This window comes from Hemiscyllium ocellatum, chromosome 20 (genome assembly GCF_020745735.1).
Source record: "Hemiscyllium ocellatum isolate sHemOce1 chromosome 20, sHemOce1.pat.X.cur, whole genome shotgun sequence".
In the NCBI taxonomy this organism is placed as follows: domain Eukaryota; kingdom Metazoa; phylum Chordata; class Chondrichthyes; order Orectolobiformes; family Hemiscylliidae; genus Hemiscyllium; species Hemiscyllium ocellatum.
This window is the reverse complement of record NC_083420.1, coordinates 42,933,231-42,948,537: the sequence shown is the minus strand read 5'-3', so window position 1 is coordinate 42,948,537 and position 15,307 is coordinate 42,933,231. Positions and strand designations below refer to the sequence as shown.

At 39.7% G+C, this 15,307-nt stretch overlaps 1 protein-coding gene across 2 annotated transcripts in view; it reads right to left on the bottom strand.

The window, feature by feature from the left end:
- The window catches only part of LOC132825484 (dual specificity mitogen-activated protein kinase kinase 6-like), a 125,755-nt gene that overhangs the window by 56,657 nt on the left and 53,791 nt on the right, over nucleotides 1-15,307 (bottom strand). For both annotated transcript variants that reach the window (XM_060840803.1, XM_060840802.1), the window contains exons 2-3: nucleotides 12,165-12,234; nucleotides 8,747-8,795 (exon numbers count right to left, since the gene is read on the bottom strand). In XM_060840803.1, the coding sequence (XP_060696786.1) occupies nucleotides 8,747-8,795; nucleotides 12,165-12,234 (119 nt within the window). The remainder of the gene's footprint in view (nucleotides 1-8,746; nucleotides 8,796-12,164; nucleotides 12,235-15,307) is intronic.

Here is a 15,307-nt window from a genome sequence, read left to right as displayed (position 1 = left end):
CCTCCATGGCCCAGCCACTGCTAGACAACTCTAACATCTACACTTTTGCACAGAGAGACAAACAAACACAAAGAGACGTTGAACGAAGAGGGACAAAAGGTGTCATTATGTCCCATTGTCATGAGTATACATTGATCCTCCTGTTTCCAGACGGTACAATCCATGAGGCCTCATCTATGATTATGAAGCATTGCTGGCTGGTGTCAAGATGCATTTAACATCTACACAGATTCTCAGAACACAGAACAAGTAACAGCAGGCACATTTATGCAGGAAGTAATATGGTAAAAACAATAACTGCAGATGCTGGAAACCAGATTCTGGATTAGAATGGTGCTCGAAAAGCACAGCAGTTCAGGCAGCATCGAGGAGCAGGGAAATCAACATTTTGGGCAAATGCCCTTCATCAGAGAAAAGTAATAGTTATGTGCATGTCTTTTTACTTGTGCCACCAAGATGACCTCAGTAGGTTTTCTTCTTTCTTTCCCTCGCAATACATTTTTGTAGTCCTTGGGTTCTGCAGTTGTGATGGAGGGGGCCTGCATAAAAGGGGAGCCTTTTGGACCTAGACCTTGACAGCCTGGGGTTCTTTAATTTTGATAAGGCAAAGATGCTGACTGCCTGTAAGTTAACCCTTCTTGGCCTGGTGGCACAGTGGTTAGCACTGCTGCCTCACAGCGCCAGAGACCCGGGTTCAATTCCCGACTCAGGCGACTGACTGTGTGGAGTTTATACGTTCTTCCAGTGTCTGCGTGGGTTTCCTCCGGATGCTCCGGTTTCCTCCCACAGTCCAAAGATGTGCGGGTCAGGTGAATTGGCCATGCTAAATTGCCTGCACTGTTAGGTAAGGGGTAAATGTAGGGGTATAGGTAGGTTGCGCTTCGGCGGATCGGTGTAGACTTGTTGGGCCGAAGGGCCTGTTTCCACACTAAGTAATCTAAACTTTCAAAAGGTGGGAGGGCAGGCAGAGTGGAACAAACAACCTGGCCACTTCTATAATGTCCCGAGTGGAAAGTGCAGAGTAGCCTTGAAGGTAGTTCCACCTTCAGTTGGATGCCAATTAGCACTGCTCATCTCCTTTCAAGGACATAGCACCTGGACTAGGGTCAACAATCATCCCCTTTCCTGTCATCATGCCTTCAGATGAATGGCTGAGCAATGAAGTGCAGACCTCTGCAGAAGTTGCTAATCTGTCCACAGAGGCATTCAGGCAATCACTAGATTCAGTGTTTCAATGCAATTTCCGAGCAACGAGGACTCTGCATCCCATAAGAGTATCAGTCACTGCTCCTCCATCCTGTGCATTTGGATGAAGTCCCTGATTACCAAAATCACTGGATCATCTCCTGCCTGGGGTTGAGCAAGTGACTATTCTCCAGAAGTCTTGAGTGCCAGCTGACTGGACAATTTCCTTCTCAACCACTGCAAGGTGTCCACTACAGTATGTATCTACATCTGTACAGTTCCCACCAAGTTGCCAGTTTCTGTGCTGGTGGCAAATGCAGGATACAACATTGCTGATGCTGTGACCGCCGTATTCTTGGTCTCAGAAGTAAAGCTACAGCTTCTGCTGGATCTCAACATTTTGACACAGAAATCGAGGGTAGGAAATTGAAACCTGCAGCAAGAAGAGAGAGAAGGCATCACTGCCAGTGGTCAGAACTATAGAGAGTGACAGCAGGGCTAATATGAGAGTTGCAGCGGAAGGAAGAACAGAATTTAATCATTTGGCAGGATGTGCATGTTTCTGCATCCCAGCAGGAAAGGTCCAAGTCTTCTCTCCTCAGAGGAGGAGATCCCAGATGTCAGGCACTCCTCCACCAATATGGACCATCTCTGACCAATAATGAGCTGCCTTCTTCTGTAATGAGAAAAAAGTGTGGGCCAAGAAATAAGGGAGGTAACAGATGGTAGCATGTCTGTGGGTTGAGAAAAAAGGTGGAATAATGTAACAAAGGACTGAGAAGGCAGCACAGGGGACCGGCACGACTATTGTCACGGGAGGTCAGGGAGAAAGTGAGAGAAGGTGTTGCATGCAATAGTGATGGTGACGGAGTATAAGCCTTAACAGGAGGTGGGTGCAGTAGCAGAGATAAAAGTAAATGTGAGGCAGAAGAGAAAAACAGTGTGGCTCACACCCTGGTGGATCAATGATTCTTTTAGATTAGATTAGATTAGATTAGATTAGACTTACAGTGTGGAAACAGGCCCTTCGGCCCAACAAGCCCACACCGACCCGCCGAAGCGCAACCCACCCATACCCCTACATTTACCCCTTACCTAACACTACGGGCAATTTAGCATGGCCAATTCACCTGACCCGCACATCTTTGTGACTGTGGGAGGAAACCGGAGCACCCGGAGGAAACCCACGCAGACACGGGGAGAACGTGCAAACTCCACACAGTCAGTTGCCTGAGTCGGGAATTGAACCCGGGTCTACAGGCGCTGTGAGGCAGCAGTGCTAACCACTGTGCCACCGTGCTGCCCACTAGATTGCTGTCCAATCTTCCGCACTGTGGAAGTGCCACTGACCAAATGCCAACCTCAACAGACTGGCAAAGTCTGCTGGCACAGCCTCATCTACCATTCCTCTAGGAAGAGAATGTCTCACCTTTGTACAGCCCTTCCACTAAGACCTCTGGGTCCCTGGCAGAGAAATACAGCTTCATTTTTTCCTTTCTGTCAGTCAATGAACAGGACAGCTTTCGAAAGCCAGTGCTTGTTGAGGTGCAGAGAGGCCTTTTTAAAGGCAACTCAGACACAAGGGATGCCAGCCTTTGAACAAATATCCATTGACTGGAATGGTGTATGGCAAAATGGAGTTGGAAATCAGACAGAAGAAATGCCATGTTAAGGGGCGGGTAACTAATGAGGCCTCAAGGAGAGAAACCTTCCAAAAAGAAAAACTGGACACATCTCAGATTTAGCCAGGGGCAACACTGTAGCGCAGTAGTTAGCACTGCTGCCTCACAGTACCAGGGTCCCAGGTTCGATTCCAGCCTCGGGCGACTGTCTGTGTGGAGTTTGCACATTCTCCCAGTGTCTGCGTGGGTTTCCTCCCACAGTCCAAAGATGTGCCGGTCAGGTGAACTGGCCATGCTAAATTGCCCATGTTGTTAGGTGAATTAGTTAGAGGGAAACGGGTCTGGGTGGGTTACTCTTCGGAGGGTCAGTGTGGACTTGTTGGGCCAAAGGGCCCGTTTCCACACCGTAGGGAAGCTAATCTAATCCCACATTACTGTATTTAACCTTCTTGAAAGTCCTGTCATTATAAAAAAAAGCTTATTACCCAAACTAACCAACATCAATTTTCACATAATCCATTTACTTAAGCAGGAAATTAAGCGAGAAACAAAAATTTCTTTCCCTCACCCCCAACTTTTTAAACACATCATAAATGCTTTCAGAAATGTATCTAAATGTCCAATACTGATGTAGTCAAAAATACAAAAATGCAGGAGTTTATGCAAGAAGGTATCCAAAAAAACCAAAAGATACGATTTTGATTATAAGGCATGATATTTAAAGTGCAACATTTTGGTGCTGTGCTCTTTATTTTAGAGGAAACACAGGATCGAAGGGGGTCACAGGAACTTGCTCAGAATTGAGCTATCGACAAGCCTAGGTGGCTTGCATATTAAAGATTAAGAGAGAGAAAAAAAACAGGTTGTTTTAGTGGGGAGAGGTGCAGATGGCAACACCTGCAAACAATGCCCAGAGCAGATATGCTGATGATGGATAAGCTGTCAGTTGCTAGGTCCCAAGATGGCATTAGGAATGTCCGATTTTAAAAATGGAGATGGGAATCCAAAATATAGCTAATTAGCATTTCTTCATGAATACAAGATCTTCGTGATTCACACTATGGAAATGGGCTTTGGAAAGGCAAGAGTCTTTAGCAAGTCATTTTGGAGGCAGGTTGCAAATATTTCTAAATATCACTGCATCTTACAGGTAGGGACAGTCTTTAAGAATTTGAGAGGCAAAAACAGAGGTAGAGGTAAAAAGCTTCTATTGTTTACTAAATGCTGATGGGGGCTCAGGCTAGGATTGAAGAGACGAAGATCATGAGGATCTAAATGAAGCTGGACAACTCCTCTAGCTTTGGCTAAGGCGGGGGGAACTCCAAGTTAATTCACACCATGAAAGTAAAAATCAATTCAGGAATTAGGAAATTAAAAGTTATATCATGAGGAGAAGATAAAAACGAGTTAAGAATTAGTTTGGATTGGATAAATGAAGTGTTTACTTGAAAAGGACAAAACCAAGAACAACCAGAGAGAATTTTACCAGTTCATTTTAAAGGCTAATGTAGACATTTTCTGCCAAAACAGTGGTTAGTAAATGGTGCTTTTAGTCGGTATGCTATCGTAAAAGTCTATCAAAAGATAGAATTTTGATTCTTTCAACCATTCATTCGGGGTGTCAATTTCTTTTATGATGATATTGGTATCCACAATGGTTGTAACAATATTTACAGTATAGCTTTGTTTAAAATACACTGTTTTTTTGCAGATTGAATACTCTGGATACAAACTTGGTGTAATATGAGCAGAGTAGAGGATCAGTGGCTACAAAAAAAAAGTCCCTTAAGTGTTTGAACTGCTTAATGCATGGCTAACTTGGTAGAAAAATAAATATTCCATGTAATCACATTCAAAAATTGGTCCTTCCTTAAAATAACCTAACATCGTCAGCCAAATGATGATACAATTACAGATAGGAAAAACTCCAAAATACAGATGATGTCATTCAACTACACAATCTAACTTGTTAGACACTCCCTTAATATTTGTTTGGTGCTTTACTCTATATTTCTTTTAACTCTTCAGTTCAGTACAACCCCTAAAATGGAAGAATAATACAGTAATTGATTTGTCATTTAGGGGGCACACAAGTCATAAAAGGCATAGCGAGAGAGACCACAAATGCTCCAGGTTCAACTGTCAGTGTGTGCTGAGTTACAAGATCTTGGGTATGAAAAACAGAGATACTATAACTTGCCTGGTAAAAGAAAAACAAAAAAAAAAGGTTTTCTTTGCTCCTAACCAATATCTATTCAACGTGTCACCAAAGTCTGAAGCCAAATGAAATAGAACGGTCTCCAGGCAATGATCACTGAAAATACAAGAGTCAATGCCTTCCGAAAAGAATTCACAGAATGTTATGGTTTAGAAAGAGGCCACCCAACACAGAGTTTATGGCGACCCTGCTACAGCAATTTAAACCTAATCCCACTGCCTTGCTCAGTTTCCTAACCCTTGGCTTTACTCTTTTGCAAATTGGAAAAAAAATTGGAGGGGTTGAACTAATAAAACTGAAAATGTCACTAGTTATTTACACAACCTGAGCTTTCTCAAAAAGTTTGTGAAGTGAATATGCCACAGGAAACCATTTTTATATAGGTGACAGCTTCTACAAATCCGTGAGATGACCCGCTGTTTGACTTGTTCATCTCATATTCAGCAGGTGATAAGTTTTGACAATTTTATTGGCTTCTATTGGATTCATTTCTGGAGACAAAAATAATTTCATACTAGAAACGGGCTATTGCAAAGAAAATAAATAACTGCCTCTAACCAACTGAGTGAACTCCCTGCTTTGTGACAAAGAAAGGAAGGATTCTTTTTTTCAGTCAGCTGTTGGATTTAATCAACTTTCACAAGAGAAATGACGGGGTCAGTACCTCTTTAATATTGTCTCAGTCTGTCAATCCCTCTCACGTCTCTATTCCAGAAATTACTGATTATAAAATTAGTTTGCAAGCTCAATAATAGGAGGATACAGTGAGGTCTGCAGATGCTGGAGATCAGAGCTGAGTGTGTGTTGCTGGAAAAACACAGCAGGTCAGGCAGCATCCGAGGAGCAGGAAAATCAACGTTTTGGGCTGGAGCCCTTCATCAAGGATGAGGCTGGGAGCCTCAGGGGTGGAGAGATAAATGGGAGGGGTAGGGCTGGGGAGAAGGTAGCTGAGTGTGCAATAGATGGATGGAAGTGGGGGGAAAAGGTGATAGGTCAGAGGGGAGGGTGGGAAGGAAGAATGACAGGTGGGACAGATCAGGAGGGCTGGAAGGTCGGAACTGGGGTAAGGTGAACCTTGCAAAGCCAAAAAGATTCTTTGGGGATATCTGTAATTGTAATTATCATCACAAATACAAAATGGAAACTCCGAAATTGCACAGAAAATGTACTCGTAGAGAATTTTTGTCAACCAAGAAAACCCTCTCCAAGCGCCTGGCAGACTTTGTGCATCTGAAAGTTCTGTTATCATTAATCTCTCTTTTTACTTACTCACATCCCATCCTGCCAATTCATAACCTTGTGTTTTTTTTCTGACATTTGCCTTCTGGCCTTCAAGATCTCACTAACTTTCCCAGTTTGTTAAATTCTGAACCTATTTCCATCTCCCTTTTCTCTTTAGCCTTCTTCTGTTGAAAGATAATAAAAAATGACAGTCAACTGAAGAATTTCATGTCCTTTTGCAGCAAAATTCTGTGATTAGCAGATACAAGGAGAGTGCATCTCCAAAACACTTGGTGCTGCCTCTTCCATCGCTCTTCTTGAATTTTCACTATGCAGCAATTTTACATTAACTGCAGGCAAACTAGACAAGCACAACATTAAATGTGAGCACCTGAGCCCAATAAAACGTGATTACTTCACAGAGCCAACAGGTAAAAGACCAGAAGATACAGTTTGCTACTGCCCTATTATTGCTAATCTTTAAAGCTCATTGCATTTCACTCGCACCCATGTAGGTGCATCAAACACCACAGGTTATAGTCGAACTCTAATACAGCCTAATTTAGTCGTGTAATGTGAGTCCACATGTTCCATCAAGTAATTCAAGGAGAAGCATTAGCTCATTACCATCTATCATTTCTTACCAACATACCACTTCCCTGCTTTAAGCGCTTGCCAAACATTTTCTAGATGCTATATAATGTTCATCACCAGCAGGCAAACCAAACCCAAGAAAAATCATCAAAATAAAACAAATGAATAGTGGATGCTGGAGATCTGAATTAAAATCAGAAACTGTTGGAGAAACTCAGGAGGTCTGGCATCATCTGTGGGGAGAAGGCAGAGTTAATATTTCAAGTCTGGTAACTCTTCATTTTCTTCTCAAGATCTCACAGGATTCGATACGTTAACTCCGCTTTCTCCCCAAAAATGCTGCCAGACCTGCTGAGTTTCACCAAGAGTTTTTATTTTCAAGAAAAAAAAAATTCCTTTGTGTTAATAACAACCTCAGGATATCCAAAACTAGATTACAGCCAATGCAGTAGTTGCGAAACAATTACTATTACAATGCAGGAAACATAGCAGCCAATTTGCATAAACTGTAATGGGAAAATGATCAGATAGTCCATTTTAGTGATTTTGGTTGAAGCCAAATACAGCTACACAACCCTTTATCCAAAATCCCAAAGTCCAAAAAATCTCCAAACTCCCAAGTTTCTTTTGTGAAGTTTTTTTCTCATTAACAAGGTTGCTTGGCATACAGTTGACTCAAGATGACAACCACTCAATGCATGTCACTCAGATGTGTGGTTCAGCACTAGCAGGCCTCGATTCTGTTTCAAGGCCTATTTTACTCCCTGTGAGTCTGCTGTTTGGTAAAATTTCACCAAACTGTCACTTACTCTGTTATTCAAAAACCAGCTGGTCCCAAACATTGCGGATGAAGGATTGTGCACCTGTATTATCTAAAACTCTAAGAACTTAGATGCTCTTTCCCCCCTCAAATAGTGCCACAAGATCTTTAAAATTCACTTACGAGGGCAAACATCTTCATCAAAAATTAGCAACATTTAACTTTGGAGTTTCTTCATTCTAGAAATCTATCTCAACAGAGCATATAAATTTTTTTAAGCTATAGTTCAGACAAAGAGACATGCTGTCAAAGCACCAGCACAGATCCAAGAACACCAACTTTCAAAAGAAGCAACAATTTACACTGCATGATTAAAGACCAGCGGACATGTTAACTCTGAACATGGCAGCAAGGAACTATGGACCCCCACAATCTAGTTTAATGCCCAGGTAATTTTTTTTTAATGCAGAGGACAGATCCCTGCAAATGAAAGAATGCAACTTCTTGTAGGTCTAAGTGAGCCACTTTGCAAAAATGGCTAATTATATTAAAGTAGGCACTTTGGATTGTCTAGTGAGTGTTGTCCAATATGAAATAACACCTAATCTTAGACATTGCATTTGGAGTTTTGCAAGCACAAGCTAATTGAATACAGTTAGTGTACTGCCTATTGCAATCAAATAGCAAACAAACAAAAATCTGTTATGATTTATTAGCTGTTGGAACAAAAAGGTCTATATATAACCAACCAATCAGCATTATTTCTCATGCAGTATAAATTGTTACGCCCTTTGAAGTTCAGCATTCTTCCATCTGGCCTGATGAGTGCAAGACAATAAGCCTCAACAGGTCCTTTTTTTTTCTAGCAACACTCAGGATTTGTACTACTGAGTGAATATTTCATCTTACTGACACTGAGAATAATTTAAAAAGAGTACCAAATTAGTTGAACTTTTATAAAATATATACACATTTAATTTCAAACCCATGCTGACTTAGCGAAATCCTACTATCTCAGGTTAAAATAAAGATATAGTTAGTAAACCATCTCAAATATTGTATTTCAACAGGATAATAGAGCAGCAAGGAAATATATTTGGGTAACAGAAATTACCTAAAAATGTAAAATAACAAATAAATACTTACTTGATCTCCAATTGTAATGCAAGCTTTTGAATCCAGATCTCGGGGTGGCCTAGAAAATAGATTTGAATAAAAATGTACTCAATTTCTCAATAAAATGAATTAAGGATACAAAAACAGTGACAGCGCTATTAGTTTGTGTGCACCAACATGTTTAAGAGGAGATTTTCTGCATGGCAGATTTCAAAGAAAATGTAAGAAAAGCATCAAAAAATTTAAGAAACAAAAGATACAGACCTGAAATATTTTTTGAACATCAATTTTTTTTTAAACAGATACAGAATATTCTGTGTACAAGCAAAAACATACCTTAAAGAGGAACTTAGTGGAATTAAAAGGAATAGAAATCATGGCAAGGGAGGTAAAGAATTAAAACAACCGCAGATGCTGGAAATCTGAAACAAAAACAGAAATTGCTGGAGGAATTCAGCAGGCTTGACTCTCTTCTGAAACGTCACTAGACATGAAACATTAATTCTGTTCCTCACTCCACAGATGTTGCCAGATCTGCTGAGTTTATCCAGCAATTTCTGTTTTTGTTAAAAGAAAGAAGTAGATATATGCAGCTTTGCCAAGAAAATAATATTGCCCACAACTAGATATGTTTCTTCCTAGGCTGTATCCTGTGCTACTGAGTCAGAAAACCCTGGGCCATAGCTCACTACCTGCTGGAACCCCTTGAATAGATATAGTGTCTCCATTAACAATATCTAATACAATGTCCTCAAATCCAAATTCCAGGCATAATCTAAGCAGTCTCAGCAATTCCAAAGGGGTCTAAAATAGGAATAGTTTCTACGTGTCATACATGGTCTAAAGAACCTGCAAACTTTCCTTAAAGGCAGCATGTTATCTTGGTTTCTTAAAAATACCACAAAATAAAAGTCATACGATCAGAGAAGTATAAACATTCTACAGGAAAAATGAATACTACAAGTTTGAGTATGAGGTTTAACTCAAAGGCAGATTTGAAATTGCTTATACGTGGGTGGTCTTCTAACAGATGGCAATATGAGACGATTCTGGCAAAAGAAAGTCACAGAGTCATAGAGATGTACAGCATTGAAACAGACCGGATAGATGAAAACAAATATTTTAAACAGCCACCTAACCTTGACTCTAACTCTCAAAAGGAGTGATTGAGTAGATTCAAATGCAACTTTCAAAGAGGATATATACTCAAAAAGGAAAACTATGTTGACCTACAGGTGGGCTGGGAGCCAGTTAACTTGGTTCAACTTGTGATACTCTCACAATCAAACAGTGACTACAGTCAACATCATTAATTACATATAAATAATTTTTTTTAAAAACTTAGGAAAGATACCAAATGATGCAGATGCCACTGAGCCTAACTCAGCAACAACCAACTACCAACTCCTTCTGCAGAAGGGAATAAAAAAAAGGATTCATATCATCAGCATGCTATCTTAAATATTTTGAATAAATTTGTTGTGTGACCACTTCAACAAAATTATGCACAACTTGAAAAAGAGACCAAAAGATTAGCAACAAATAGTTTTTATTATTTTTCTCTGATGAGGTATCAAATTATCTACGCTTCCCTCAATTTGAGCAGCTTGCATCACCTCAACATCATCCAATAACCTTCTTTTTAAAAAAAAAACAAATATCAAACAAACCAGAACTCCAGTTAATTTTACTGAAAAATTACTTTTGACTGTCAAAAATTATTTCTAATTTAACAAGTACCCATGGTCTAGTATTTAAATTTCGTTGAACAATCCACCATCGGTCATGAAATGCAAAGCTAAATAGCAAAATTCAACTGCTACCATCCAGAAGACAGCCTCTAAAAGCTAAAACAAGTCAGAAAGCATATAGCTACCCCATTGACTGCAATGCAGCGTGATGGCTCAGCAATTAGAACTGCCGTCTCACAGTATCACTAATCTGGGTTCAATTCCATCCTCTGGTGACTATCAGTGTGCAGTTCGCACATCCTCCCAGTATCTGTGTAGGTTTCCTCCATGTGCTCCAGTTTCCTCCCACAATCCAAAGATATGCAGGTTAGGTGGATTAGCCATGGGAAATGTAGGGTTACAGGGATGGGGTCGTTCTGGTTGGGATGCAGAATGTTGGCGAGAACACAATGAGCCAAATGGCCTGCTTACATAGAAATTCCATGATTCTAAGGATTTGTAAAAAGGTTACTTGCCAGTGTAATACTAAACCATATGTCTTTGAAGCATTCTCCAATTTCTAGTCGATGTTTGGTTATCTGATTTCTGCTGGAGCCATGGTAAGCAAATAAAAAAATCAAACTTCTGTTCTCCCTGGGAAGAGAGAAATGACCAAGGTGTTCCTGCTCCTCGGATGCTGCCTGACCTGCTGTGCTTTTCCAGCACTACTCTAATCAAAGCATTCAATAACTCATTTGTTAAAAACTTTGCAAAATGCTTGTGCACACATGTCAAAACTAAGAAAACACAGGATCAGACACTGGCGTGATGGCATTCCCACCCAAAGACTGAGCCATTGCACTGTCTAGCTTCACACTTGATTGTCCACTAGGACAAGGTGCTAGAAAGCAGTTGATGTCAGTGGAATTATACAAAAACTTCAGCCTTTAGAACAGGGGTCAAAATTCAAGCAAAAATTTAAGTATAAACGTTCTTGAGCAAATAGCTCAAAATATCAATAGTAAAACACATATTCATAGATTTATTCTATCCAAAACATTTATTCCAGCTGTGAAAGTGCTTCAAAGTACAGACTCCCATGGTTTGCATGAGTTTAGAAACCATTGTCTTGTGGTTTCAAATAAATATTATTCTCTTTAAGACTGAAAGTTTTTACAACTTTCAAAATATGGCTTTTAAATGACAACCTCAGCAAAAATAAATGTGCATTAGAACTTCTTATGCAGGATATAAAGCAATAGGAAACAAATTGCAAAATGAACAAAGCCTTCTTGATAATATACCTGGCATAAACAAATTAAGCCTTATCCTCATAATTTTTAATTCAATCAGCATCCATTCCTAGTCTGGTCTTTCTTTTCTTCTCTTGCATAGGTGCTGACTATTGCAGTTAGTGTTTGCATAGGTGCTGTCAGCCATCCAGCATTTCAAACAGTGTCCATTATTCCTGGACAAGTGCTAGCAGGTATCTCACAAATGCAATCCTATTATTATATCCATGCAGATTCTTTTAAGAATCACAAGAGAACAAGTAGAAATAGAAGCCCTTGCTAATCTTTTTCTTAACAGCTATCCCAAAAGCACTATGGGCTTCTCACACACCCATAAACTCAAACACCAGTCCTACAACTTCTAATCAGCATGGTCTAATTCTCTGTAGAGAAAGATACTGCTTAGTAAAGCCATTAGAAGGAATGTTTGGCACTCTAAATGCATGTGCAAAAATGTGGCTCCTTTTTACGAAAAGATTTCCTTACGTTGGGCTTGTAACTGGCTGATTGAAGACATCTTCAGAGATCTTTAAGTTAGGTTTTTTCTTCACTTTTCCTGTAAAGCAAACAAAACAAAATAGTTTAGCTTCCCCCTGAATTTTGCTTTATTTGCAAATTACTTTGTTTATTACATCACAATGCATTAACAAATTTAACCACGATCTACATTACCCTTCTTTGTACCCCATGGCTTTCCTGCAGCCTTGGTCATCCCACGAGTATATCCTTTAATGCTTTGATTGTAACCTATTGGAAAATAACCAGTATAGCTCCAACAGCAGATTTTGATGCTTCCTTCACAGAAGCTCGGTTTTCCCTTTGCTTATTTACATGCCATTGCTTGGTGACATCAATTAACACAAGGATTACATTCTACATGCAAGTAGACAACAAACAGACTTCCATCTACAGCACTTACTTTGGCTTCATGCACAATTCCACTAACAAAACATTTGTCTGCAACTAATGTGTCAATTTCATACTTCATCTCAGAAAATGGTATCTAACACACTGGGCTATCTGTCTACAATACAGACCAATATTGCATTTAAACCCAGTCTGTGCCAAATTAGTAGTCATCAGGCCTTGGTAATACTGGAGTGCTACAACTGATCTCTGTGCTCTGGATTAGGAAGCGGGGAAAGGACTGAAAACACAAGTGGGAAGGAATAATAAATAGCCACTGGATACCAGTCAAGCATGGAAAGTGGAAAAATGTACATGTTTATGTTTGACTGTGATAAAATACAGTCAAACAGCACTGCTGACACTCAGTGCTTACAAACCTAAGGAGACTAACACTTCCAAAAATCTGGGTGCTGTTGGCCTTTGCCACCATGGCCCACAGTAACTTCAGAAGAGATGTGCAAAAGAAATTGTGACCATTTAAAGTGACATCACTAATTGGAATATAGAAATTTCCAATCTGTGAAAAGGAATATAAACAAACGCTATTAACAGAAATAGAGAAATGGGTTTGGCCAAAACGTGTCACATTTTATTGGATACCATAAGAAATATGTCCTGTACCGTAAACGGAGTGCAATAGTTCCACCCTCAACTCCAAGTCACTTCAGTGAAATTATCTACTCACTTTTAAAAATGCTAAGTCCTTACCTTCCTGTAATATTTATACAGCCAATTGGAAATTACTCAATAATACAACCGTTTTAGCACAATACAAACACCAAACTATAAAGGAAACATTTGCAGTCAACAATACATCCAGCGCCCCAAATTATCTCAGCACCAAATGATTTCGCAATAATTCCACCACTTCACCACAATCAAACATATTAAAGAGTAGTGTGAATCACACTGATCTACAATATTAAATCATGTTTATTGGTTATTATCAATGTTTTTGCTGTAGAAAAATTATTGTTAGATTCTAAACTGGAGTATTCAGGCTAATTAACCACCTTCACTTTAGTTTTCTGTCTCAACAAAGAGAAGGGCAGCTGCATTTCCCAGCCTGCCAATTCCTACTAGAAAGATGAAAGCCTGCATTTCTTTAGTGTTTTTCATGACCTCAAGATGCCCCACAATGTTTTGTAATATGAAACAAACGTAGCAGCCAATGTGGACATCTCAAACTCCCAAATACACGTGATCACGACTAAATAACCAATATTGCTTTGACAAGAAAATTGAGAGATAAATATTGAACTGGACACAGCGAGAAATGAACTGCTCTTCCTTACATTTACACAATTTGTAGCATAGAATGGGGACAAAAAGAAAAATACTAAATTAAAAACAGAAGTACAGTGATTTATTCCTTACAGATGTAATGTCAGAAATATCTCCAGTTGTTTGTACTCCAAATACTGATCTACCTCCTGCCCACTTGTACTAGTTTTTGCTCTATTTAAGATCTAAATAGATTGATTGGTGATATGTCTTTACTTGTCCAAGCTGAATGTCCCAAAATATGGGCGTGGCAAGAAGGGTTGCACTTACAACTGAGGAAGGCAACAAAGTAGAAAAACACTGCAACATTTAACTATACAGCTAATGCCTCTACATATTTTTTTTATTAAAACAGCAAGGTGCAGTCAACTACTACAAAAACAGTGGTAATTGACAAGCAATAATGTCTGGATAATACATGCGGTTTTCTTTTCATTCAGTACTTCCTGTGTGTCCATATAAAGGATACTTAAAAAGTTCTGGTTAAAAATGTTCTTAATCTCATTTGCATTGCTATTACAGAAAACTTAGAATCACAGAATCCCTACAGCATGGCAGGAAGCTGGTTGGCCCATCAAATCTTCATTGACCCTCTGTAGACCATTCTACCCAAACCTTGCCATCTACCCTATCCCTGTAACACTGCAATTATCATAGCTAATCCACCAGCCTGCACATCCTGAGGCACTAAGGACAATTTAGCATGGTCAATACACCTAACCCGCACATCTTTGTACTATGGGAGAAAACTAGAGCACTTGGCAGAAACCCATGCAGACACAGGGAAAACTTGCAAATTCCAAGCAAAAGATCACCCAAGGCTGTCACCTCGACCGCAGTTCCCTGGCACCGTGTGGTAGCAATACTAATCACTGAGCCAGCATGCCGCCTGTAGTGAGTGGATAAATGAAATGAATTTAGAATGAAAAAAGTGACGAGAGAAGTAGAGGACACAAATGAGATCTGCAAAAGAAAGCAAATATTAATCTTCTTGTTACACTTGGTAGAATGGTTTAAGGGCTAAGAGGGAAATTACAACAAACTGTATAGTCTCGACCTGTAATTTCCTGGAATAGTGGAGATTAAAGGGAAGATTTGCTATTAAGGTAATCTGACAGCGCTGTTGGGCAAGGCAGTTCCAGGATTCTAATGCAGTGTCAATGATGAAATGGTAATAGGTTTCCTATTTGGGTTGTTGCTTGCCTTAGATGGGATTTCCAGAAGATCGTGCTCCCATTGCTCTTACACCCCGCCATGGACACTATCACATTTAGGAAATAGAGCTACAATCTTGGCACGTTGCTACAGTGTATATTGTAGACAGACCACATTGCACACATTGTAATGATGGATGGACATACGGACAGGATGAATATTATCAATGATAAATGGGTTGCATTGTCCTAGATTATGTTGGCTTCTTGGGGCTGCATTCA